This window comes from Thermobia domestica, chromosome 5 (assembly GCF_964235325.1).
Source record: "Thermobia domestica chromosome 5, izTheDome1.hap1.1, whole genome shotgun sequence".
Taxonomy (NCBI): domain Eukaryota; kingdom Metazoa; phylum Arthropoda; class Insecta; order Zygentoma; family Lepismatidae; genus Thermobia; species Thermobia domestica.
Window position 1 is genome coordinate 28,033,722 of NC_137458.1, and position 27,550 is coordinate 28,061,271.

The 27,550-nt window shown below is 35.5% G+C and overlaps 2 protein-coding genes across 2 annotated transcripts in view; one reads left to right on the forward strand and one right to left on the reverse strand.

The window, feature by feature from the left end:
• Window positions 1-13,738, reverse strand: part of LOC145685015 (uncharacterized) — a 64,819-nt gene extending 51,081 nt beyond the window's left edge. Inside the window, exons 1-4 of the mRNA XM_081757356.1 lie at window positions 13,584-13,738; window positions 9,444-9,626; window positions 3,420-3,565; window positions 291-411 (exon numbers count right to left, since the gene is read on the reverse strand). Of these exons, the coding sequence (XP_081613482.1) occupies window positions 291-411; window positions 3,420-3,565; window positions 9,444-9,613 (437 nt within the window). The 5' untranslated portion in view covers window positions 9,614-9,626; window positions 13,584-13,738. The remainder of the gene's footprint in view (window positions 1-290; window positions 412-3,419; window positions 3,566-9,443; window positions 9,627-13,583) is intronic.
• A 2,649-nt stretch (window positions 13,739-16,387) lies between these two features.
• On the forward strand, window positions 16,388-27,049 carry LOC145685813 (UDP-N-acetylhexosamine pyrophosphorylase-like). Its single transcript, XM_081758383.1, has one exon. It carries the CDS (start codon window positions 16,742-16,744, stop codon window positions 18,290-18,292), a length of 1,551 nt encoding a protein of 516 aa, XP_081614509.1. The 5' UTR covers window positions 16,388-16,741; the 3' UTR covers window positions 18,293-27,049.
• The last annotated feature ends 501 nt before the right edge of the window (window positions 27,050-27,550 follow it).

Genomic DNA, 27,550 nt, shown 5'->3' on the forward strand with positions numbered 1-27,550 from the left:
CATCCCTCAAACGTGACGTGCTAAATGGCCTTAGATGCCAAAAACCCAGAAATCTAAATCCTTTACTTGTATGTACTTGCTAAACTTAAGTTCTGTCTATCTGTAAAGTAGTACCACCACCATCATTTGCCTGGTGTATGTGATGTAAACCTCAGAAAAACCTCAGTTCATAGGCTACACATATGTGTACCTCTGAAAAAGCGATTTCATTCTTTTGCTTCTATTCTGAGGCTTGCATCGTGCTTATGCCACGCTAGTTAAATAAATAATAATAATAGTAATAAACTAACTTTGCTCCTACAGCTAATGGTTTTGAATCCAATCCTTCATTAACTGAGGAATTATCGCTGCTATACTGGCAACACTTCCAAGCCAGAAGATAATGGTGTTGATAAAATAAATGAAAATTGTCTGAATAAATATAAAATATGAAGACCAATGGTTGATAGTTTCCTATAACAGCATCCACAATATAAATTTCCTTAGTTGTCCTACCCCTTCTTTCGGTGAAGACGTCAATAATGCTATGCCATAGTATTTAAATCAGAGTTTTATTTGGATTTCTTTGTTCGTATGAGAAAAAGCTTCATATGTCCATCTTTCAATGTATAATAAATCTCGATGTTCTGTACCTTATTTAGGTTTCGTGTTAGAAGCGACCTGACGTGTTTACAGAGAAGACTCTGACAACAGCAATGTTCCAACATTAGCTCTCTGAACATCTACAAGATAAACACTACTCAACAAACAAACAAAAATCACATTGAAAGACAAGCATACAGAACTTTTCATTCGAACAAAGGAATTCAAAGTAAATTCTAACATGGGGTACTAAGAAGTTGCCAGAATATCAATTGATACATTCACAGTCGTTACTCATAATAAAAGAAGAAACACAACGCTTTAAGGTGCCGTTACGAGAAACCATTATGTACACTCGTGTCCAAAATGATTGTCGCATATCTATAACTGTCTTCTTGTAAGAATATAATTTGGTAATGATTTTGCAGCGTACTTTTAATACTGATACTATGTGTATAATCGGGAAATGTATATTTGTGGTAAATTTCATAGGAAAAGAATTATAAATACGAAAATTAGAGTGAGTAAAACAAAATGTTGCTAAATGGACAAGAAAGTTTTATTTTCCTTTTACTGTTCTTATTTAATGCTCTTTTGACATGAAATTTGCCACATACACGTCTTTGCCGATTATACACATACTAACGTTATAAGAAATATCGGGCGAATTCGTTATCAAATTATATTCCTACATCAACATATTTATAGACATGGGACAATAATTTTGGACATGAGTGTACACTAATGTTTTTATTTCATGTTTGTCTAAACAACACAACTCTTGACTTGAAAATGTAGCCAGTGCAGACGCAAAAATTAATGAAATCTCAAGTGCAGACGCAAAAATTATTGAAATCTCAAACACCAGTTAGAAGAGAATCAGTAATTTTGTTTTTATTTAGTGTCATTTTACTGATTTTTTTATTTATACTTCCCGAAATGAAGTACTTGTGTACACAGCAAAAAATACAATAAACACGATATACTTTTTTTTTTCTAAAAGTACTAATCGTATGCGAGATGTTTACAACTGAGATACATCAAGACCACGCTATGACAAAAGAGCATGTAACAACTCTAATATAATTGGAGCACAGAGAACTTGTTGAACCTTCTAATGTTTATTAACCTTTCGGCTGCAGCTTTCAAGTCGCCGAGTATGTGCAAAGTATGCATGTGGTGAAAGTGGAGCTTGTGGTTTCTAACAACAAAAATGTCAGAATATAATCTTACTGAAATATAACTGGCAACATAGATGAAACTAGAAAATAGGTACAAATAGAATATACTTTGAGAAACTGTCTCTGTTTGTTGTTTCAGAATGCCAAATAAAATGAACAATGAAACACTAAACAAACTAACACTTTAATTTTACGTCCCATAATTATGCTCTGAATGCTACAACATTGATGATTAATTCACGGGAATTATTATGAAAGGATTAGTGGAATGAGAAAGCGGAAAGAAACTGAACAATTCCGAGAAAGTCCAATGAATACGACGTCAGTGTTTTCCACAAACTCACTTGGTCAAGGATCGAACTAACAACCCTTCGAACTAAAACTGAGCAAACTATCACTACGTACTATGCCAGTATATGCACAGAAGAATGCAAGGGCACCGATCCTGGGGGGCCAGGTGGGCCCGGGCTCCCATTCTTACTATAACATAATATTCTTTAGTGTACTTCTTTTAACGTTATACATAGTTAATTCTGTAACAGTAGGACCTGCCTTCATATTGACTATATGTATACTGTTATATGTATTTTTATGAATATACAATATTTGGCATAATTTGAATTCAATTTGTCTTAAAATCCTCATACATGCCTTCCTAGACCCGTGTCTAGAACCAAACACATATCTGAATGCTCCCCAAAGTTACAAAGTTATTTCAATAAAACTGTATTCAAGGTTGTATCCGGAAGATTATTGCTAAATCATTGCACAGCTACAGTATAACAAAAATGTGGAAGTACGCTCTGATAGATATACTGACAAACGTACGCTCTGACAGATATATTGAAAAACGTAAGTTTAACTTATGTGCTAGAAGCTAGAGTAGGCCTAGTAATCTCTAAGAAATGAAACAGGAATGACTAAAAGAAATGACGTAAAGAAGAAAAAAATGTCGAAAACTCAGAAGTTAAAATAAAGTTAAATATTTTTTCAATTGCCCTCAAATACTACGTACTGTATGTTTACTTTAATTCATAAAACATATGCTCCATCCATCATGATGGTGAATTCCAGAGCGAAATATGGTATTTAGTCATGAAATCTTCTTTAGCTTTAGAGTATACTATAAGAAAGCTATTCAAATAGAAAAATCATGAAAATGAAAAAAGCCAAATTTTCGAAAATTCTCGTTTTTTTTTCTTCAAAAAGCCGGCTTTTTTATGTGCAAAAAACCATCGATTCAAAAAAGCCGCCTTTTTTGCATCTCTAGATCTGACTTTCTTTTGTGCGTTTTTCAAACATCTGAAATATAATTTTGTAACAGTTCTAACGAAAACCCGCTTCATAGAGCAAAATTATTTTCACTTCTTTTCTAAACACTGAACAACGGAGAAAATGTAATTCCTTGATTAATGATAGAGTAATTAAAATATCTTCAATTATGGCCATCGTTATGAATATAAGAAATCTGAGGGTTTGGAAGTTTATTGAATTTCTCCAGCTGAGCTTTTTGGGAAACTAAGAATGAAAAGGGAGAGAATATAAAATACTGAGATCCGTAGACTAAGCTATGGAAGTACCAAAATCTCTACCTTCGTCGTTCTAGTGTTAAAACAGACTACAATAAAAAGAATGAAAAAAAAATACAAGACTCACAATGAATTCTACCTTTAATCTTGGCACTGGCAGCGTCTGACCCTTGCACAAATGTCCGCTGCAGCTTTGTTTTCTTCCTCTCTCGGTACTCTTCCACTATGCCCTTAGACAGATGGGCAACTAGCTGCATGGTTTCTGAAGGATACCTACGAATTGATGAAATAAAGAAAAATAAGAAATCATCGTAACACGAAATATATTTTTCCTCACAAATACAGAAGGTTATTCGACTTATATTGGACTGATTTTGAAGGCTACTCATCTTACGAAAAATTCTGTTGATACCGGTGTTTTATTAAGACTCACAGCATTGTGGACTATAGCCCGACATCGAAATTTCCACTGACACAACTACCGGTGAAGCACGGGCACGGGAATTCGGTTCCAATTCTCCCTGCAAACTTTCAAGCGACCAGCGAAGATACGCAGACGCTGATGTTGTAAACGTCTTTTTAATTGGCCAAAGCCGCACAAGTCCACTGGACTGGAATCAGGGATCTTCACAGAAATGTCTTCAAACGGAATGATACAAACTCCTTATTCCCATTCTATTGCTCGATAAAAAAACAAAGATGTTCCGGCAGCATGACTTGAAGCCTTATTCATATGAATTCCTCCTGGTTGATGTCCGCACTGTACAATTGTGAAATGTCGATCCAAAAGACTGGTATCATAATGAATTCTTAAAAATACCCTGCGTTCAGTTCCATGTTTTCATCAATCGCATATCAGCAATTTCCACACATAACTGAATCCCGTAACACCCATAAGCTCACCCAAGGAAATTTCCTGGCAATGGGGAACGAAGATGCAGCTGCCCTTGGCACCAGCTGTCACGATATATCAGCACCTTAATGTAACCATTACGAGCAAGTTAAATGTATGCTAGACCCATTTTAATTGCTGTCCGCTATTTGAACTCCGAGGTGCTTTTCACACAGATTCTTGCAGTTCGTCTTTCGCTCTTCAAAGTGATGCAGCAGCAGGTGGCGTACGCGGTCCTTACGGACACATTTCAGCCGAATCTGCTTACTAATAGCTGTGTTCACAGTCAAAGATGTCAAATTGAATCGCTGACCCACAGCGTGTTGGGTCGGTGGCTTTTCATCCATGCCAATCGGCGGATTCCCTGTAGCACTGCAGGCCTGGCTTTCTTGGGAGTTCTCTTCCAGGTGCTTTTTATGAGCGACTGTTTCGTCGCAAGCTCCTGGTTTGTGTAAGAGGCCACAACAGCTTTCGCAGTAGTCACCCCAAATGTGAACTCAATTCTCCGGGCGCTGTTTCACAATGGGTATGAACGAGAAATGAGCATGGAAAAGAACTATGATATACCCTTCAAACAACAGTTTTTATTTAGACGTTACTTGACTATACTGGGAGTTGAGACATACATTACTGTTCACGAAAGCTGACGCGTCGTTCTAGCGTACAATCCAAATGACAATGGCGTCCCTAATTAGGTCTCATATAAATCGGGAAACCTTCTGCAAGAGAATACATGTGAACATATGAAATGTGTACATAACATTCTCAAATGTGTGTTAATTTCACTTAATATTTTATTAGCGTAACCTCCAACTTCATGAAGGATATTGAACGGAAGATATTTGATGGTTTAAAAAAATTAAGAACTATTATTTAAAATTATTACAAATGTTCTACGTGCCAGTAAAGATGGATTAACGTGGAATATCTAAATGATGGACTCGATAGGGACAGCCCCGATAAAACGCCCAAAACAAAAACAAGTAATTTCACAATGTTAACTAGTAGGATAACAGTTCGAGAAGTTGGAAATCTAGATTCATCAGATTTTTCTGTGTTATCAAACCGTATTTAAAATTCATTGAGAAAGTCTTTTCGTCACAGAATCCCATACTATCTACTTTTATCCACAATACTCACAAGCTTGCACAACAAGTTATTGAAACATAATGTAAGAGCAGAATGCTTTCAAGTTATCCTTCCTGCCTCTGCTGTTTGCTTTAACTCGTCGAAAGCTGTCAGTAGTAAGGAATATTTTCCTCAATCGGTTGTGAATGTGAGGGAGGATACCTTCTCGTTGAGTAACGGAAAGACAAAGAAAGGTCTTTGAACAACAGAAGTAACAATAAGTTTGCAACTTAATACTACATTCCAAGAAATTTTGCTTACTCGCGGCAAATGAAATCCAATATATGGATTCTTTTTTCTTTTTTTGTAAAATAGCAACCAACTACGTTAGCATCCAAAGAAAAAGAAGAAAATCAAAAATTGAATATATTATATATATTTAAGAAGAGAAAACAAAAATAATTTATTACCAACTGTTCGTTGGTAGTTGTAGTGGAAGAAGATAAACCGAAAAAGATGTCAGTGACGCCTTGACACTGTTATTCCCTGAATGTAAATGTTTTCTCCTCTAGATCTATGTTATATACTTAAAAATAAAATCTTGTTTAATATGTCATTAATATACCAAAAAATTACTTTTATGCAAAGTAAGGAACATTTAATTACAAGAATTCACCAAAGTAAACGTTCATTTCAAAGAGAAAAATACTTCCTCACAGAAATCAATGGCCTACAAAACAAAGGTGGCGCAGATCTCGACACACTTAAAATAAAGACTTGTTTATACAAAAGTAATGCAAAAACTAATTAAATACCCTTTATCTGCTTTTAAGTTGTACGCTTATGCAGATGCGGATCCAGGATATGATCAAGGGCTAAACCATGGTTTGCCGCTTTATCCAGTGTAAAGAAAGTAGGGTGAATGTTCATAATTAAATTTAAGACTAAATAAAATCGGTAATGAGATGAAAATCTCATATTGTACATACACATTTATATCAGGCTGTCTAAAATGTATTGAGCTTTTTCAGCACGAGAAGGCGTTAGTGTTCCAAATCTCGGGGTATATGAGTCGCGGCGGATCAGGTCTAACGTCACTTGACTCAGGGAATTCTCATAATGAGAACACAGTATTGCACCGTAAAGATGAGCGAACTTCCCGCAAGATTGAGCTACATTTTAAAATTTAATTTCAATAAACCCGCAAATATTGCGCAGGCTCGTCAAGAAATTTATGCTTTGTATGGGTAAGATTCATTATCAAAAGCAACAGCCAAACGATAGTTCAGTCCTTTTGGTTCTGGAAATTTCGGTGTCAAAGATCCTCCTCGCAGTGAGCGACCAAGCACAGAAAAAGTGGATGATATTCTGGCGAAAGTCGAACAAGACTAGCATGTAAGCGGTTATAACGTCGTCTATGACTTAAATATTTTATCGCCAAATAATGGTAAACTATTTGCATAAAGCTGGCTAGAAGAAAAGAAGCTAGAGGTTTGGGTGCCACATATTCTGGCACAAAAACATTTACTCAATCGAATTTCCATCTGTGAATCTCTACTAAAACGTAACGAACTCCAGTCAGTACTGAAGCAGTTTATCACAAACAACCTACGACAACCTACCTATGAAAAGTGAACAACCTACGACAAACAATATACGAAAAATGAAATCTTTCAGTTTAACGTCCCACGATTATGCCCGTTTTGGCTAAGGGAGACGATGGTTAAAGCAAATAAATGATAATGGAAGAATTGGTGAAATGAGAAAGTGGGAGGAAACGGGAGTGCCCCGAGAAAACCAACGGACAATGTTGTCCACCACAAACTTACTTGTCCGGGGATCGAACCAGGGACCCCATGCACCGGACGTAATCGCTCTACCACTGAGCCACCGTGCCCCCACAATGTGCGAGAAGATCGTGGTCGAAGCAAGAAGCTCCACAGTCTGTGGCAAAGCCCACACTGACGTCTAGAACGGTTATGCTGGGCATTTGGCGGGATTGCAAGAGTATCGATGATATACTTGGATCTGTACTGTTGACAATTAGCAAGAATGCACATAGGAATTCAAAAGAAATGGCCGGAACTGGTCAACAGAAAGGCTGTCGTATACCATGCTGATAACGCCAGACGACATACATCTTTAACGACCTGTTAAAAATTGAAAGAATTTGAGTGAGAAATTTTATGCATCCACCGTATAACCCGCACCTGAGACCGTCAGACTATCATTTGTTTCAATGCCTGCAAAAGTCTCTGAATGGTGTTTAGTTAGTTTCAAAATTGGCGTGTGAAAACCACCAGACCATGGAAGTTCTGTAGTGACAGAATTATGATGTTGCCGGAAAAATGGAAGAAAGTGATCGCAGAAAATGGTTCATATGTGGTTTCATAATTTTACTTTCAAATCACAATAAATGTTTTCATAATTTTGACCTCTAAAGGTTCATTACTTTTTAGACAACCTGATATATGAGATGCACGTAGCATTACTAATATTTTTAATGTTTTGGATGAATAACTATCCTTTATACATACACATATTCAGGGCGCAAAATTTAAAATTCAGACGCACTCGACAATCCAAAAATGATGGTTGCCAGTGTCTCAGTACAAATTATAAGAGCCCCCCTCCCCCTCCAACCTTTGTTGTGAAGACTTCACATTTCGTGTTTACTCTCACTCAGTGACAATTATTTTCGTGCGAAACCGAAACTGCGCAGTCCTGTGAGTTTAGGCAGAAACCATTCCTAGTGAACACTGGTCATCAGCTGTAAATTTCTAATCGCCAATGGCGACCTTTCGACCTGAAATTTTGCATCCTGCATATTATCTTTGAAAAAATACCGTTAATATATGGCGCGATTAATGAAACAGGTTTGTCTGTGACAATATAATGGTACTGAATTACCCCGTTACATTCAATGTAAAAGCATCCTCATGATGTGACACAGCATGTGTGCTTCAGAGCCAAGTCATCATACGGGCTCATACATTAATCCCATTGTGTGTAACTTATCTAGGAATGTCGACCAATGTAAAATATGGAAGTTTGGTGTTTAAGCCATTGATGACGGCACCCTTCACCTAGTCATCTGAGTGAAACCTCTGACATTTCAATGCCTTCTTTAGACGACCAAAGATATGAAACTCACAAAGTGAAAAATTAAGGCTGTAGAAAGGGTATGCAACACCTCCTTACTAAATTCTTTGGAACAAGTTCTTTACATCGTGTGCAACTTAATTACCCGAAAAATCAATAAATCATATCCTTCATTTCTAGAGGATATGCGAAGAAAGGTCAAAGTCGCACAGTAGCCTTCGACATTGATTTCTTCTGGTTGCTCCAAGTTGAACATAAGTGGTCCATGGCAATCGAAGAAGATGGTAACCGTGACCTTCCTAGCAGATGCTTGTGATTGAATTTCCTGTGGCGTTAGAATAAGGGGTGTTTCTACTGCATATTGGAAGATTTTGAACTTCGCTGAAAATGGTTGCAACAGGATTCATCCGTTGCAATGACACGTAATCAGAAGTCATTCCGTTCTAACTGATAACGCGACAAACGTTGAAGGAAATATGTTATACACTCCAACTTTTTCCCTATGCCAACATCCTTGGAATCCACTGCGCGCGCACTTTGTCATCAGACGTTTCAGGAAACTACGATAACCCATGCTGAATTGCATCGCTATCGATCGAATGCTCAGGCGTCTACTCGCACGAATAGCTTCAAACACGTATCCACAACTGTCATCAGTAGTAAAAGTACGGGCTTTAATCAAGATGGGAATAATCACTTGCTTTTCTGCACGACATTCCGAGACATTCTTGATCAATTGACCAATGTTGTTTTTATACGCATGTAGCCATGTATGTCTTCCATCTGACGAAACATTTCAGCTGGTTGACTTCCTTCAGCAGTGGGGAACTGTATGACAGCACGTAAATCTTGTTTGGAAATATGGTAGATGCTGAAGTCCATTTTTCAACTGTTATTACTACAACGACAAAAACATGGAACCCTTATTTCTACTGTACATGAAAAGGACATATGCTAAAGATATACCACTATTCCTTTTATCACACCACTTTGTAGTTATGGTCAACGAACAGGGTTTCAGTTGATCAACCCTCATAAAATGATAATTAGGAATAATCTAATCTCGTTATCTGAACACATTCCACATACCTGCATCCTAAAAATTCCATGTTAGCAAATACTTGTGCAAGGCATACTAGCTGATCTTCTGGATATTTGTCCTTGTGAGCCAACATGAAGTTTTTCCGCAGCGTCCAATGTTCCTCACTCTCATGCTCCCCCTTGTACGCATCAATGTTCCAGCTTTTATTAAAACTCATTGTCACTTCGATTCTGCAAACAAAAACAAATCATTATTAGAGTTACCTAAAAAGCACTTAATGTGTAATTAATCAGAAAAAAAATATACACACATCAAAGCATCTTCACATGAATCTTTCAGGCATATCTAAACATTTGCAAACTAGGCCTACAAAATATTCTGTGCAGTACGTAAGGGTGTTACAATGGGCCACAACATCGGAAATCTCGGAGGAGGACAGGAATATGATTATTACGATCTACATTATACAAGGATGTTCCGACAGTGGAAATTATTATCCCAGACAATCCTCTTTCATATATACTCACACATTTTAACAATAAAATTACCATTTGTTTGACGGGCTACCAAATATGGGATAGGTTTGTAAAGAAAGTCTGATGTAGATATGGGCGGTAAGTCCAGTAGCTGAAAAAATATTATCATTGCTTCGTTTGGTTTCTGTGTTTTCAGCCTTTTCTTTAAACAGTCTTCGATGGTATAGCATAAATAACATCAAAAGACATTTATGCCTCGTGTTATACACAATTTTGGGAAACAGTTCGATTTTTCTTGAGTGTAATTCTGTCATCAGTACGCCATATGAAGAATCAGATTTTGAAAAAAGCTTAGTACAGGGAACGATTTTATGCCTAAGCAGCACTTTATTCTTTTAACGTAAGCTAACCTAACTCGCATGTAATGTAAAAGGGACAAAATATTTAGTGAAAATTCGATGGCGTTACTACAAGAACAATTGATCTTTTCTATAAATTATTTAATATAATCTATTAAATTCCAAATGATTGAAGAAAGGAAAGAAATACTAATATTGTTACTCATGCACAGGTCTGAAGTAGATCAGTACGCAGCTTCGCTTTCATACTTTCGGTCAATTGTTTTGGACTGCCACCTATCAACAAGTACATAAAACGTGATTCAATACCTCTATGATCGTGTAAACGTTGTTTCAAATTCATTCGAGACTCTTGTTCAAGTGTTTTGAACAATATTCCTTTGAACGTGTAAATTTGAGGTATTGAATGGTCTTGTTCAAGCTTTCTTTGACGGTGTACAAATAACATTATACTACAAAAAGGAGGATTTACTTAGTTATACAGATGTTTCAGTTATAAAGATGTTACGAAGTTCATAAATTCAATTAACCTATTGTATAACTGGAAAATCATCCTCAAATCGTGTTATAGATGTGTTGTGCTGCTACACTAGCAACATTTTGAAGCACAAATAATTACTAAGATTATACAATCGTTACCATTGAGACAGGGTGACTCAAAGGTACAGTGATCACTTCTGGTCTAAACTTATTAATTAAGAAAAAAAAATCGTACAAAAAATCCATGAAGTCCCAATCTGTGTTTCATGAGACATACCTGGCACAATTGGAACTCGTTCATATTTCTAAAAAGAAGGAAATACCCAATTTGGTAGGCTAACAAGAAGGCGCGTAATTCTATATAATATAGAATAGGAGTAAAACTCCTTATCCTTGGGCCAGTCATCCTGACTGAAAATTCCTTTGGTCTCCCTCAAAATAAACCAGGCAAATCAGAAGTAAAAAAAAAAAATGGCTTATTCACGTTTTTTTTATCTTTTTGTTTTTTTAAAGAACTGAAATGTTATACATATATAATAATTGTCATTTACACTTGTCAATTTGGTTTCTTGCAACAGATTTTCCGATTAAAAAGGGCCTTTGTAACATACGTCACATACCACGCAATACGCAAGGTCCACCAATCACGTCACATATCACGTCCACCAAATACGCAAGGTTAATTCTAGAGTTTCAGGATTTGATTGCTGTATAGAGGTGTATCTTTAGTTTTTTATTTTTATTTGTTTTTTTAATGAAGCATTTTTGATCTGTAATTAACTGATACGTGGAGAAACACATTTTAGTTTACTTATACTAAAACGCGAGTATGTACTATAAAAACAAAGGGAATACAGTCGCACTGCCCAGAAGATAAGAAAGCATAATGATGTGGTCAAAGAATTGTCACTTCTGAAGAATCATTCTCCTGGCACCCTTCAACTTGACCGCCTACAAGTGGGGTACTGGTATGTACCAATAAAACAAGTGTAGAGGTGTGCAGATTTATTCTACGGATCCATACATAAATTCATCGTACTGCATCTTAACTAATCATTTTTAGGGTATGGAATTGTACTCCTTTCTGTAGATTCACCTTAGGAAGGCTTCGGTGAACGTACACGATAAGAACTGTTGTACAAGAAAGACACCCACCACCGTGTACTAGGTCGCTACCAAAAAAGCCCGAATGCTACCTAACTCAATCAGGGAAGAATCGCAGAATTCCCCGCGGTAGCACAAGGCTGCGTCTGCTGGAAGTGGGCGCTTCAACGACGGTAGATATACACATAAACGACGAAAACTCAAATAACTGTATATGGAATAAAACACTTACCTAACGTGTTGGATTATGTATTTGCTCTTTACTAAAAACGCTATAGGTCATATTCCGATATATTTCATTGGTGACACATCTGTATTCCAAACATACCAAAACATATTACTTACGAAAATTTCACAAATTCTTTAACTATCGGACACTTCTATGATTGCGTGTCATGAGTTAGCACACTGACTTCAGATACTTCAAATTTCTTTGTGCACTGTGGTTAATGACTATTTTTGGGCGAATCCGTGCTTAAAGGGTTAGACTTTCATTAATGTATTTCTGTGTCTCACACATCTCACAAATAAGAACACAACATATTTCGGGTTAAGTGCCGTATCGCCGGACTAATTTTAGGAAATTTACCGGGTCAATTGGAGAATTTATTTAAGTTTATGAGAAAGAATGAGTACAAGGGAGGTAAGGGGAATAGTAAAAGTTAAGAAAGTGGTTGTAATTGTTGGTTGTTTTTGAAGTTAGCGGCACTGTATGTGGAGGCGGATCGACTATTTGGCGGAGAGGTACACTTGTTTTACTATACGGATCCAGAAATTGTAAAATGTACAGAAAAAAATTGATGTCTTTAATTTGCACATTTCATGTCGAGAAAAGAACCCAACCAACCCCTGCCGGGCTTTTAACCCGTTCCTACTACTACTATTACTACTCTTACTCCTGCTTCTACTACCACTAATACTTATACTATGGATTCGTATTAAAGTAATACTGCACGCCTAATGGAACATAATCTAACGTAACTTAATGTAATCCAACAAAATATAACAGAATGCAATACACTTTGGTGCTTTTTTGCAAAGTGATCCCGCGTTACGGCACAAATGCCCTTATTTCGATTATTTACACACTGGTCTGTTAAATATATATATTTCAAATATATGGATCCGTACTGTAAGTCTGCGCCAGTGTACAAGGCATGAGGATACTATTTTCATGAATAAATGTTTCATGATTATACACTTCTGACCCGTATCTATACGATAATTCGATAATGTTATGAATTCCTCTTATTCTTTAGTGCTTTATGGGAAGGTTCTAGTATGCTGGTCCACCTATTCAATAAATGTGGGTTAGTATCCAGGTTGGTCTTTCTTTATCAAAACTCAATACTTAATTGACATGACAATGCTAAGCGACCGTAAGGGAATGAAGACGGATTAGTAGCCTGGTTGATTATTACGGCCCAATTGAATGCAGTGTCCTAGAACCCTGCCGTACGTTGTTCGCGTGTTCTATTGCAAGGCGCTAGTAAAAAATATGTATATATACTTCATAGTCATTTATCTTTCTTCTGAACGATTACAAATTTCCTTTAAATAGTCAGGACTTCGTCAATCTACACCAAGTTGAGCATGTGAAAGTCTTCTCTATCATATAACATAGTGAAATTACTTACTCATTAATTGATACCCTGTCATCACTAAATGTTAATTCGAAACAAACACATTATTTACTTAAGAGACTAATAAAATTTCTTAACAACGCTGCCAACAACAGGATACAAAAAGTATGGAATATAACACTCACAAATTTATGACTACAGTTTAACTCCTCTACTAATCAGCCATTGCCCGCAAGCTTGATGGATGATGTTATGCTACGTACATTTTTTTCGTGCTGCTGTTCGTAGTGAATACTTCATATTTTGTCTTTAAGGGTTTGTGTGTCTTCCAGCCTCATTCTAACCACTTATCTAAAACATTACAAGAAGGATAACATAAAATATTAACCTTGCAGTTTTATTATATAGATCCATAGTATTAGTAATAGGACTAGAAGTAGGGGTAGGGGTAGCAGTAGGAGCAGGAATGGGTTAGAAACCCCGCAGAGGTTCGTTAGGTTACAGTCAAGAGAAAGATATGATACAGTCAAGAGAAAGATATTATGGGAAGTAATGGAAAACATAGGAATATCAAAGAAATTTATTATGCTTCTTAAGGAACTATATAAGAACAACAAATACAGATATGAAATGGGAAACGTAAAATCAAAATGGATAGACAGTAATAGAGGTTTGAAACAAGGATGTCCTCTATCACCAGTTCTATTCCTGATATACATACATGAAGTGGAAGAAGCATTGATCAAAACAAACAGAGGGTTAGAATTAAGATTGCAAGGTAAAGAAAAAGTAAGAAAAATCCCTGGCACTCTATTTGCAGACAATGTGGCTCTGATGAGTACTAATATTGAAGATATTAAGGAAATGTTAGAAACAGTAGTTAGGAAAGGAGAAGAAATTGGTCTAAAAAGAAAAAAGAAAAAAGCAAGTTCATGGTTTTTAGTGGAGACATAGAGGATAAAAATATACAAGCAGGAAACATAGTAATAAGCAGGACTGAAAAAATAGAATTTTTAAGAATCACACTTGAAGAAGGGAACAATACTTAGTTGAACATGAGAAAAAACTGAAAAATAAACTACAAAAATATACAGCAATTATAAAAAATAAAGCAATATGCTCATACAATAGATATGAGATGTCAAGAATACTATGGAAACAAGTAGCAGTACCGGCGCTAACATATGCAAATGAAGTAATAACTTTAACGGAAAAAACCAGGAGTATTTTACAACAAGCACAAAATCAAATAGGAAGGTTTGCCATAGGAGCAAATAAATAAAGTGCAAATGTAACAATAACAGGAGAGATGGGATGGAGTGATTTTGAAAAAAGAGAAGGTGTGAGTAAAGTAAAATATCTTGGAAGATTAAAATTTATAGAAGAAACAAGATTAGTAAAAGTGGTGCATGAGGCCACTAAACATATGAGAAAAGGGGAGAACACGAAATGGTTTAGGAGAGTTAGGAAATTAGAAAGAAAGTATGATCAAACTACCCGCTGGCATAGAGAAGAAAATTATAAAAATTGGAAAAAAATCATAGAAAAAACATTTAAAGAGAAAGCGCAGGAAAAGTGGTATGAAGAAGTTGTTAAGAAGAGCAGTTTGAAAGGAGTATACACACATAAAAAGCGTTACGAGAAAATAAAATATATGAACAATGATTTACGAAGCATTTTACTTTTCAAAGCCAGGTCAGGGAGTCTTGAAACAGGGGTAAGATTGAAAAAAATTAAAGAAGTGAACGGAAAATGTCAATTATGTTTTAAAGAAGATGAAACATTAGAACACTTATTGTTAAAATGTGAAGAAACCCAAAAAATCAGGGAAAAATGGAAATGGATCGATGAAATGAAAAATGAAGGAAATTTGGTTAAAATAGCTTGGAGGCTAGGCTTTAATGTAAATGGAAGGGAACTAAGTGAGAAAGAAATAGAAAAACCAAAGAACTTCTTGAATTTTGGTGGAAAAAGAAAATGGAAAACGTTAAACGAAAAAAAGAGCAGTACTTACTTTTATTTTTTTTCTTTCTTTTTTCACGATCCAAACTTCCGAAGAGAAGGAAGGTAAATACCTTGAACCTGAACCTGGTTCTGTTCTCGACATAAAAGAGGGAAATTAAAGACTTCCCCAAATTTTTCCGTACATTTTACAATATATAGCTCCATATAGTAAAACTGCACCAAAATCAGTTTTGCAAAACTTGAAGAGTTATCTCGTACAAATGTTCGCAAAATTATACGTATAGCAACGCAGAGTAGAAAGGCAGTAATTCAATGTAACTGCTTGTGTCGTTTATCGCAAAGTAAATCACAACTTGTTAATTTTGTTGACGCAAATTGTTAACGAAAACGCTCGCCGTTCTGGAATTTTTGCCTAGGCTGATACAGAATAAGTTTCCATATATAATAATGATAAGCGATGTGCAGAGTCGTTTTGACGTATGATTAGTGCCAAACTAATGAGTTGGACTATGACATGTGTTTGCTAGAGTAGTCAGACCTTTAATATGACGCTAATCGTACGTCAAAACGACTCTGCATAAGGCCCGATATTTCTTTTTGTAGTTTCATGCATATAGAGCCTTATTTCTTACCGAAATTCTCATAGATTGGAGAATGTAACGCAACGCAAAACATAAAAAAATAATTATTACAAGTTAAAACGCAGATTTCGGTAGCTTGGAACGAGGTAAGGTGACGTACATATCTTTTAAGACGTTACTTGTGTATCGCATTTGTACGTGTTCTTGCATTTCGAACTTTTGCACTATTATTTTTAAAAATTTTTATACTCTATACAATTTTTAGACTGAATTATCGAAAGGTTTTGGCTGCAGGACGTTAAATTAGGAGAAGAATACAAATTTTGCGTTTCGTTGACGCAAATCGTTTGTGATTTTGGACATTTCTACTATAGATATCTGAGAATAGTAGCACTTAAAAGATTAAAACAGTAATCGAATTTTATTCACAGTATATATTACAAACTATGTATCTTACAGTCGGATCGTATCGAATATATTAGTAGGTGGTAGTGTACCGAAAATAGAACTAAAGAAAAATTCAGAAAAATGTATTTAAGTTCTAATATATTGCAAGTAATTCAGAAATAAAGTTCGTTATTTAGTATAATATGTTGATAGTGGCGGTATTCAAGAGAAGTAAATTGGTAACTGTGCCGAGCAAAATAGAAAAGACTTTTTCTTCTTCTATATGATGATGAAGAAAAGTGGGCGTATGTTTCCACGTATGAATGTTTGTTTACAGTTTTCATTGCCACGTTGTAAATTATGAATATTTTGCAACGTGTGAAGCTCCTGTGTAGTTCGAACCAGGCAAAATGGAAATCGACGAATTGAAGAATCATTTAGAATGTTATGGGCAGCAGCATCTCCTACAGTTCTGGGAAGACTTGCAAGATTCGGAGAGGCAAGAACTGTATAATGATTTGAGGCAAATTGACATTCCAGAAGCTGTTTCGTTCTTTAAGAGAAGCATTGATTCTTCGAATGAAGATCAAGAAAAATCTGACGACCGTTTGCAACCAATTCCGACTGAACTGTATGGCTCTGTAGTAAGAACATCTGCTGGTAAATTAAAATACTATGAAGAGGAAGGTATGCGACAAATTTCGAATGGCAATGTAGCGGTGTTGCTCCTCGCAGGAGGACAAGGCACACGATTAGGAGTTTCTTATCCGAAAGGTATGTACGATGTTGGTCTTCCGTCACACAAAACCTTGTACCAACTTCAAGCCGAGAGGATTAGGAAATTAGAAAGGTTAGCATTCCAAAGAACAGGGAAAACCGGCAACATTCCGTGGTACATTATGACTAGTGAACATACAAAGGAGCCAACTTTAGAGTTTTTTGCTAAACACAATTATTTTGGTTTAGAAAAAGAAAACATTGTTGTATTTGAGCAAGATGTACTTCCGTGCTTTACATTTGATGGTAAGATTATTTTAGAATCTAAGAACAAGGTTGCTAAAGCTCCTGATGGTAATGGTGGGCTATATCGAGCAATCCGCTCTGAAAATATTCTTGATGATTTCGAAAAAAGAGGAGTCAAGTACGTTCATGTGTATTGCGTAGATAATATTCTTGTGAAACTTGGTGATCCCGTATTCATCGGGTATTGTGTAAGCAAAGGTGCAGATTGTGGGACTAAAGTTGTGGAGAAGGCATTCCCAACTGAAGCAGTGGGCGTAGTGTGTAAAGTTGATGGCCATTATCAAGTAGTTGAATACAGTGAAATCACTTTGAAGACTGCTCAGAAGCGGAATCCAGATGGACGATTAACGTTTAATGCCGGTAATATATGTAATCACATGTTTACGACAGATTTTCTTAGGAATATTGCAAATAAATACGAGTCGTTGCTGAAATTACACATAGCTAAAAAGAAAATCCCGTATGTCAAGGAGGATGGGGAATTGTGTAGTCCAGTGAAACCAAATGGAATAAAATTAGAGAAATTTGTGTTTGATGTATTTCAATTCTCGACTAATTTTGTTGTCTGGGAAGTTCTCAGAGAAGATGAATTTAGTCCGCTAAAAAATGCAGATGGTGCTGAAAAAGATACACCGACGACAGCACGACATGCTTTGTATTCTTTACATCAAAGATATGTGTTAGCTGCTGGTGGTAAATTTATAGACGAAGAAGGTGCCCCTGTACCTCTCATTCCAAGTCAGAAAGCATATCTAGGGTGGGACTGTCCTGTTATATGTGAAATATCGCCTTTAGTCTCTTACGCTGGGGAAGGTTTAGAAGACATCGTATGCGGTAAAAAGTTCCGCTCTCCATTGCATCTTATGTCATGTGAAGAGGAGAAGGCTGTAGCAGCAGCTGGGGACGTGTGTACAGGGGATTGTAAAAAGACTTCTTAAAGTAATGTGGTCTCATATTAATCTCAAACTTAGGTGCCTATACGTACAACATTCTTATATTCTTGAATGGTGGTGTAAGGTAAAATTTGAATATTCACTTATAGAGTACGAATAGGTAGAAGTAGGCAAAATTTTACATGCTATATGCATTTAGATCTTTTTACACATGAATTTTGTTTCATTTAAGAAACCCTAGGTCAGTATCTTGGCGTAACTGACACAGCTTATCTTTGACAAATTTGTTTTGTAAATATTTTTTCACATTGTGCTTTGAAACAGCATAATCGGTACCAAATAGGTATACTGTGCTGCTAATAGGGTTGACAATATATATACATAAGCCAATAAATAAGAATACCAGTAGTTTATTGAAATATATTTTATTTACTCGTATAATTAAAATCTCTCATAAGAAGCAGAGATATGTGCTTTATAATGGTAAAGGGAACAAGTTCTCTCTGGTGCTTACTGTGTTGTTAATCGAAATAGATACTTAAAGCTCATAATTATTATGAAATTATAGTTATATATGTATGTAATAAAGCAGCAGAAATAGACAACTGGTTTTGTCGTATTCTAATATTTTTTTTAAAAAGTACTTAAGTTAAAAATATCACTATTTCTCTTTTTAAATTTTTGTTATTAAGATTATAAGGAATAATTTTTAACAGTTTCTCTATATGAATCTTTGGGTACTGTTTTCATTATCATAGAAATTGATTTTATTGATTGTTAAAATGTATTTGTTAAATTTTATGTAGTATGTTTGGCAACACTTGAGTAATATTATTGTACCATACTCAACGGAAAATAATAAGAGATTCTAATAATAATTTGATTTTTTAATATGCTGAATATACTTCAGAAATTGCTGGAAGTTTCTGAGTACTTTTTCAAGTACAAAATTATAACTACCGTATTTATAACTTATATAATGTAGCAGCATTCTGTAATAGTTAAATGTATAGGGTCATTCAAAAAGCGCGCCTGTTTTGGATCGTCTGGCAAATTTTTGTTTCTCAGTTGCCGACATTGTTTTATATTGTTGCTATACCCACAAACATTCCGATTGTCGCCTTGTCTGAATTTCTCGCATTTCTTCAGTCTGTGTCTAGCCATGGAGCAGTTTACTAATTCTGCTAAATGTGAACACTTTTTATCAGAACGGAGAAAGTTATACAGCAGCTGTCAGGCGGCTTCGCGCGGTTCTAGGGCGAAATGGAGCACCGAATGAATCAACAATTCGCAGACTTATGAAAAAGTTCATTGAAACAGGTTTAACAGCGAACATTGAAAGTCCTGGGCGGCGTCGTATTGGTCGTTCTGAGCAAAACCTTGCGGTAGTTCGTGTTAGTCAGGCGGTCATAGCGAATTTCACCAACAGTTACTGTATGTCAGCGCAGTAGAGGAGGCCAATATGCCCGACGTCATTCACAATACCTGAAATCGGAGTGTGTGATGAACATGTTTATGAATTTTGTTAGTGTGTTTTGAAAAAAAATAAAGTTCATAATTTGATGTAGCAAAACCGGCGCGCTTGTTGAATAAACCCTATAATTTAGTTAAGAAGGAAAACTGTACCTTGCTCCGTAGCAATAACACTATCGAAGTTCAAGAACTGATGTGAGGAACTGAGAATTTACATTATAAGCTTTTCGCATACGTCTTTATATACGTTGGAAACCCACATTCCTGTATCATGAAAACGAGACTTTAATGTAGTCATACAGATGCCAATATAGAGGGTGGCCCAAAAGTAGGTATGCAGTCCTACGAACTATGACATTTTAGATTATTTGGACAATTAGCTTATTTGCTTTTGTCTGTTCCAGGCTTAAGATACGAGCAAAAAGAGATTAAGAACAAATAATAAAGAAACTAAGTCACTACCTGAATGGATAACAACAAGAAAATTATATAAAATGTCATGAGTCGGTCATTACAGGACTGCATATCTACTCTTGGGCCACCCTGTATGATGAGAAAACGAAAACTGAAAAATTAAGGAAAAGATGATTGTTTTGTTGGCGAAGTTGGGGGGGGGGGGGGGGGGTACGAAATTTTCTATAAAGGAAGTACTAAACAACTTGAATTAAAGTTTGTAATGCCGATGTGTTTCTGCTAGAGCTTGGATTACTACAGTGTCTTTTACTACAGCTCCCTGTGCGGTAGTTGCGCTAGTTTTACAACTATCGAAACGATCGTAAAGTGATACACTGATGAAACAAACATGCTTGTTTTATGTAACTAAATGACATTGACACTGCAAGGGTAGTCGTATCACTTAATCAAGAGAAATTAGCAGACTGTTTCTGTATGTCATGTTATTTTATGTCTCAGAGAGTGTTACCAGGTACAAAACTTAATTTCCAGGACTCCTCTGCAAAACAAAATCAACAATAGCATAGATAAAAATACGTCAATATTTTTCAGACAAAAGTCATGTGCATCTTCCCTACAACAAACGTCGTCTAGCAATGCATAAACTGCTGCTGTGTATTTTCAAAATACTTTTCTTGTAAAGGATTGCATTTCGTAAGACGATGGTGTGATGAAGATGGTGTTGTAAAATCATATTTCGTAAAACCTGCTAAGTTTCAGTGGATATCAGGAACTTAAGCAATTCTTTGCAATCTCAAATCAAGTCGTCATTGTTATTGTTTGAAGTTTAGCGTCCCATTTCAGCGTCGAGGCTATATGAGACATGGACTTACAGTTTAAGGTGGAATCCGAACCAAGGACCACTTACATCAAAGGCGCGTGCGCTAACCATCTGGCCAGTGAAGATGCCGACTTATATCGGCATTTTATTTATTTATTTATTTATTTATTTATTGAACAAATTCCCAGATACAGCATAACTTTGCCATTTTACACAAGGAAATGTTAACAAACAGAAAACAAACAAAAAAAAAAAAAAAAAGAGAGTCAACAAATAGTGCAAAAGTAATATTATTTCGTCAAAATTGGTTTAATTGCTCTTTCAAACACCGGGTAGCTCGAAAAAAATGTATGCATCAGTTGTTAAATGATTAAAACAGTTCGGTATTCAGTAAAAGAGAGGCCTCTGTTTAATTGCCAACCTACTGCGGGCAAGATGGAATAGGTGGGTATTCCGGGTTTTACGGAAAGGGACACGAAAGGATAGCTTCTGAAGTAATATTTCCCATCTTAAGTTTCCATTAACTGTTCTTATGTAGGTAATATTCGAAGTGCGGGAACACAAAAATGTACTATTGTAATAAAAAAAAAAAATTGAGAATAGAATCAAGTCCTGAGAGATAATTTAATTTCAAAATAAAAAGAGGATATAGTATCGTAAGTTAGGTGATTGTGATGCAGGTCCTTTTCTTATTGATTTCTTAGCTAGTAACTTGCAGAATTTTAATGCAGTATTCGCTCGTCTTCTCCCTAATACGAACATATGCTACTTCATCTCTACTTGTAAGAAATGATCCAAATAGTATGCAATTCCTACGAACGAAAGTTGAAACAAGTCCATCCCTACTCCCATATTAACGCTTGACCGAGTTTCCAGCATGACACGTTGCAAGGTGTTCAAAAATTGCCACGTCTTCTATGGGAGCATACTAATCATGTTAACAACTTTTAATTTATTTATTTATTTTTTTTTTTTTAATTTAATCTTTTGTCCTGCGATGATGCTCCGATGTTAAGGGAAACTGTGATGATGATAATGATGAACGAAATAGTGGAATGAAAAAAACAATGGGAGAACACCAAAGAAAACCCGCACAGGGTGTTTGTCGACCACAAAACCGAGTTAACAACTAATGTATGAAACGAACTTTTAAATTCCTGTAATTTTTAATATTAATACATTATAAAAAAAAAAAAAAAATAGAATAATAGGAAATTTTCTGTTACAGTAATTTATTTTAACAAAATCGTAAATTCCAACATCAGTGGTTACGTACGTCCTTAGTTATGTAACCAACAGTTGTAGGCACCACGTCGTAAATATTGCTATTGCAGAAAATGGTCATACAGAAAATGAACGTTTACCCTGTTAACGTTCAGTTGTAGCTATTGATTACCGGTAAGAGAGCTGTCGGTTTGATTGATTTTGAGATTAACGTTCAATCAGAACCACATGAGCTCCCGCCGGGAATCGAACCTGGGTCTCCCACGTCAGAGGCGCGTGTGCGTATAGTTTGTATTAAAAAATTATTTATAGTACTTAATGTATAAACAAACACTGGACGGAAATATACTGAGCTTCCGGAGGAAGAAAACAAGAGTACGAAGAACTTTCGCTAAACTCTTCATCAGATAGGGTTAGATGTCAAAGAATACAGAAATAGCTATGAAGCATACGAGTAGGCTTCATTAAAAATTTAAGGCCACTTGATTTTGTAAACCAATTTGACGACAATGTTGACCATTTAGATTTTTTCCCTCCTCACCCGATAAAGGGTTTAGCGAAAATTCTAATAGCATATTTACGTGGTGAGCGCTTATCTCTGGTACCTGGGTTCCCTGATTCGACCCTTGACGAGGTAAGTTTGTGGTGGCAATATTGTGTCCGTGGGTTGTTTCGGGTACTCAAGATTCCTTCCACATTCTCATTCCATCGTTCATTTGTCTTAATCATCCATCACCCTTAGCTTAAAGAACATAATTGTGGGACGTTAAACTTAATTTCATATTTACGTGGTGGTCAGTGGATACTTTCTTCAGTTGTAAAAGAATGATTGATGGGGAGATTAAAGCGGGGAGTAATTTAAAAAGGAACTCACTGTGATACGTTAATAGAATTTTAAAGTTAAAAATTGCTGCGAAATCATTGTCTTCGTATGCAAGGGGTTACCGAAGAAGATTCTAATTTTACATTGATTTTCAGAATCACAGTTAATTCCCTTAGTTTTCATTAGACTGCTTACGGTGAATACTTTTGCCTTTTGAGAAATTTGAAAGTGGAATGATGAATAAGAATATTGAATTTAAATTTATCTGCACGCTTAATTCAGTTCGTTAATTTCACCGAACAACTATCGAATATATCGTGTCACATATTTTGTTTGTAAACTTATCGCGACACTATTAAATAAGAACAGGCCCGTTCAAGAAAGAAAGAACATACACAGAAAATATATAACTTGGCGCGCAGAACAAATTATGAGATTTTAATTTACCTTTGTGCTTCGACAGAAATTGTGCCTTCGAATGTATTTGCTGAGTGGATATCTCAGAGATACATTTAGTTTTGGAGATGACAGGTGTTTGAATCTCTGAAGGTACACGAAACATTATATGTTTTACTTTTGTGTAGTTACACACACTTTTCCGTTCCATCAAAGTATTTTTAATTATTTTACCGAAGCTTTTGAACCGTAATGAAATTCGTCTTCGTGAATGTTGAATATAATATACCATAAACCTTCGTTTCAATACTTTCTGTTATTTGAGCAAAATGCGGCTTTTTTTTTCCTAGCATATTTATTTGTGCAATATTTTTTTATTTATTTTACTATATAATACACAATATATTTATTTTATTATATTGCCAGTGCCTGTTATTTTTATCCACTTATTTTCCCCGCGTGATAAGTATGTTAGCCATGTGTGAGATTTATGCTCATTTTAAATAGATTTTTGTATAGCTATAAGTGTATTTTACATTATGAAAGTATATTTGATAATTTTATTGTTGTTTTCAAATTACTTTTTACCAATTATACCTAATGGTGTTTCTGCATTAATTCCTTATTGCACATGTGAAAACGAAAGCGAAACTGTTCTAGAGTTTCCATAGAATCTTATATAACAAGCACTGCAAACCAGAAGGCGCCATTTCTATGGTAATTAAAATTGGGAGGTCGAAGATGAAAGTTTGCCGTCGTATTGTTGTGTGGTTAGATTAGAGTTAAGCTTCTCTTTCAGCGCTGAGGCTACATGAGAACTAGAGCCACAGCTTAACGTGGAATCTGGGACCACATGAGCTCTCACCGGGAATGGAGCCCGAGTCGTCCGTGACAAGGGACGTGTTGCCTTCATACTGCGACATGATGTTTTGGATTATCTTTATCCTCATCAGTTGAAAGCTAATCTGTCATGAAGCACGGTATTGCTGTGGAAGTAAGTGATCGACACGTAATAGATATCACATAACATAGAAAGTAGACAGTATTACCTCAATATCAGTAGCTGTGGAAGTTACTTACTTGGGTTCTCAACTGCTCATATGGAACTATACAAAATTGTTTTCATTGTGAATGTACTTACAAGAAAAATCAAGTCACTGGTTTGACCCCAGGCAAGTAAGTTTGTGATGGACAATAGCGAGTCCGTAGGTTTTGTCTGTGTTCTCCCGTTTCAACCAACATTTCCATTCCACCAAGTATATCGTAATTATTCACTTCTCATAATCATATGTTTCTTGTAGCCTAAAGGGCACAACCATTAGCTGTAAAATTGAAAATTTTTCCCCCATGTTTTGTTTGTAACGCGAAATTCGTCTGTAAAAAGGCAGGGAAACGAAAGATGTGAAGGCTAAAGAAAGGCATGTCATCTGAATAAGGGTGTGTACTATTCTGGAAAACTTAGAATTTCTTTTGGGCCTTGAACCTGCAGATTTTACCAGTAAGTTATCCCCAGTGGCTTCCTTATATGTATTTTAGCATCGCTATATAGATCTTTTGACAATATTACGTATGTATGTATCGTACATTTTGTGTGTATGTTTTAGCATAACTTAAAAAATGATCACTATCACATGGCATAATGATATCACTATAATTTAAAAAAAAAACGAAATATTCAATTTATAAATAAATATTTAAAAGACACCCCGTAAATTTAAGGATAAGAAAATCAAAATTTACATTCCACAGCTCTGTTTTCATTCCTTAGACTTAATACAGTTTCCTACGTAGATTCGATAGCCTATCTTATTAATTATTCTCATCTTAATTTTGTTTGCAGCATAATTAGACAATTCCTCATGTATGTTCCTTTTACCATTGGGTGCTTTCTAGTTGAAGATTTTTATTTCTATTTACCAGTCACTTCCCTTCGCATTCATTATCGATATTTGGATAACTGTATCTACCGATTTTAGGAGTTCTCCTTGTTTCTAATAAAATGATAAAAACATGAATGTCGTATACAGATAGTGCAGTATCTTGTATGAGATTTATGTATCATCGATAAAATGCATTATAACTCGGGTAACATATCGAAACTTAATTTTCATATGTATAAGGAATTATATATATGTGGGTAAAATATAATATGTAGTTTGACAGCTAGTGCACGCCTTAAAATAAATTAACTACACAAAAAATCCCTTTCTCGACAGTAGAGTGCCTGTATATAATATTTTAAAAATATACAATGCATTTAAATGAGCATTGTAATATAGAAAGTTAACTAGTCAGAGTATAACTTTGTGTAAAATGGAAACACCTGGTAGGTGGTGAATTTGTCTTGTTTTTGTTTATGCAAACAAAATAGAGACTGATTGATGTAAGATGTCTATATTCATTAAGGTACTTATTTTTAATTATAGTTTACATGGTCTTTTTTCTAAAACGTGACTTATTTCAGTTATGGGTGGTTGTGTGTAAACTTTTGTCCCTTAGATATAATTTAAAAATTCCTTTTCACAGTATTAGTGTTGACTGTTGATTTTATATTATCTTTTCCGCTCTTTTTACATACAATTTGACTGTAGCGTAACTTGTTTAACTTAGGTATACATCACACTGAACATAGAGTTTACCAATGTAAGGGAATATACGTTCAGATCCAGTTTTCTTCTTCCTTAACGATGGTGATATGAAAAAATAAAAACTCACGGTTATATATTTTTAAAGAAGAGATAGGATGGATTGGTTGGAAGCTTTATGCTCAGTTAGCCCGAAGATTAAGTAAGACGTGGACCCATACTTTAATGTGGAAATCAAATCACGAATTTCCGTCGGAAACCAAACCTCTGCCCTTCCTTCCGGAGATAACTATACTGCCACAAGGGAGCTCACGAGACGGTAGGAGCGGTGTTGTTTAAGAGAATTAAGTACTTTTCCAAGCAAATAAACAATGTCCAAGTGTTTCTTGTATGGTTACGGGAATATTATCACCTTTTTGTAGCTTTTATTAAAAGTGATTCATTTCTTCTATCAGACTTACCAACATACTGCCATTCCTATTGTACCTTGTAGCCAACTGGCTAGCGTGCCTAATCTAGATTTGAATCCTACTTTAAACGTGGGTCTCGTCTCGTATAGTCCTCTTGATGATTGAACTTCACTCATCTTTATATATTCTGACTTCACTTGAAAAACTCATCAGCATCAACTTTTGACTTATTCCACATGATGAGAAAGCTAGATCTGAAGGTATGTACCGTAAGACTGATGCACTTAACATAATTTGGTTAGGTTTCTGCAAAATGGTGTTGTAGATTAATCATTTTTGCCAGTAAAAAAATTTCTCAGATCGATTGTTCTGTTCCTTTATGTTATGTAAATTATTTTCTCTATTTTATTACAATTGTTTCATTATTGTTGTTTTGAAATGTGATTCAAATACAAATTGAACTTCTTTTTAGAATTATTCTGTTTGCTGAGGTGATCAGTTTTATTTGTACCCTAGTACATTATTGTTGTTACTTAAAATTTGTGTTTTGTTTAATTTATGTATATCAATCTATTTTCTTGATAAACAAATGTAATGGGACGTACCTATTTATATTCCAAGTTCAGTTGGAATAAAGCACAATTTATCATTATTTGACTTTTGCAGTCTAATTGTCAAATTAAAATCCTCAGGAGATACCTCTCTCTATGGAGTTATCCGTCATATTGTAAACAGAAACGACCTAGACGCGTGGATGAAACTTTTATAATTCCCTTATGCAGTGCTCAATGTCTCGTCACAATCAGAACAAGTAAAAATCTTAACGACCTGGATTAAGCAAAGAGTTCGCCAAAGGGATTATTCTTACCGAGATGCGTTATCCCATCATTATGCCCCCCTTCCCCCCGCAAAAAAAGAAATGTCAGCATTCTTCTGCTCCAATATCCTGTAACACCAAAAGGGCAGAAGAATGGAAGACAAACTGAACCGTGGGGACATAAGAGGTGCAGTCAGATTATTAATTTCTGACGATGTCTGTTTTCAGAAGCACCCTTTCCCAGAAGCAGAAACACCCTTCGTACTCAGACACTTTTGCTTTACCAGACCCTAAAAACCAGCCTAACACACCTAGAATTTCAATTTCTAAATGACGGTGTT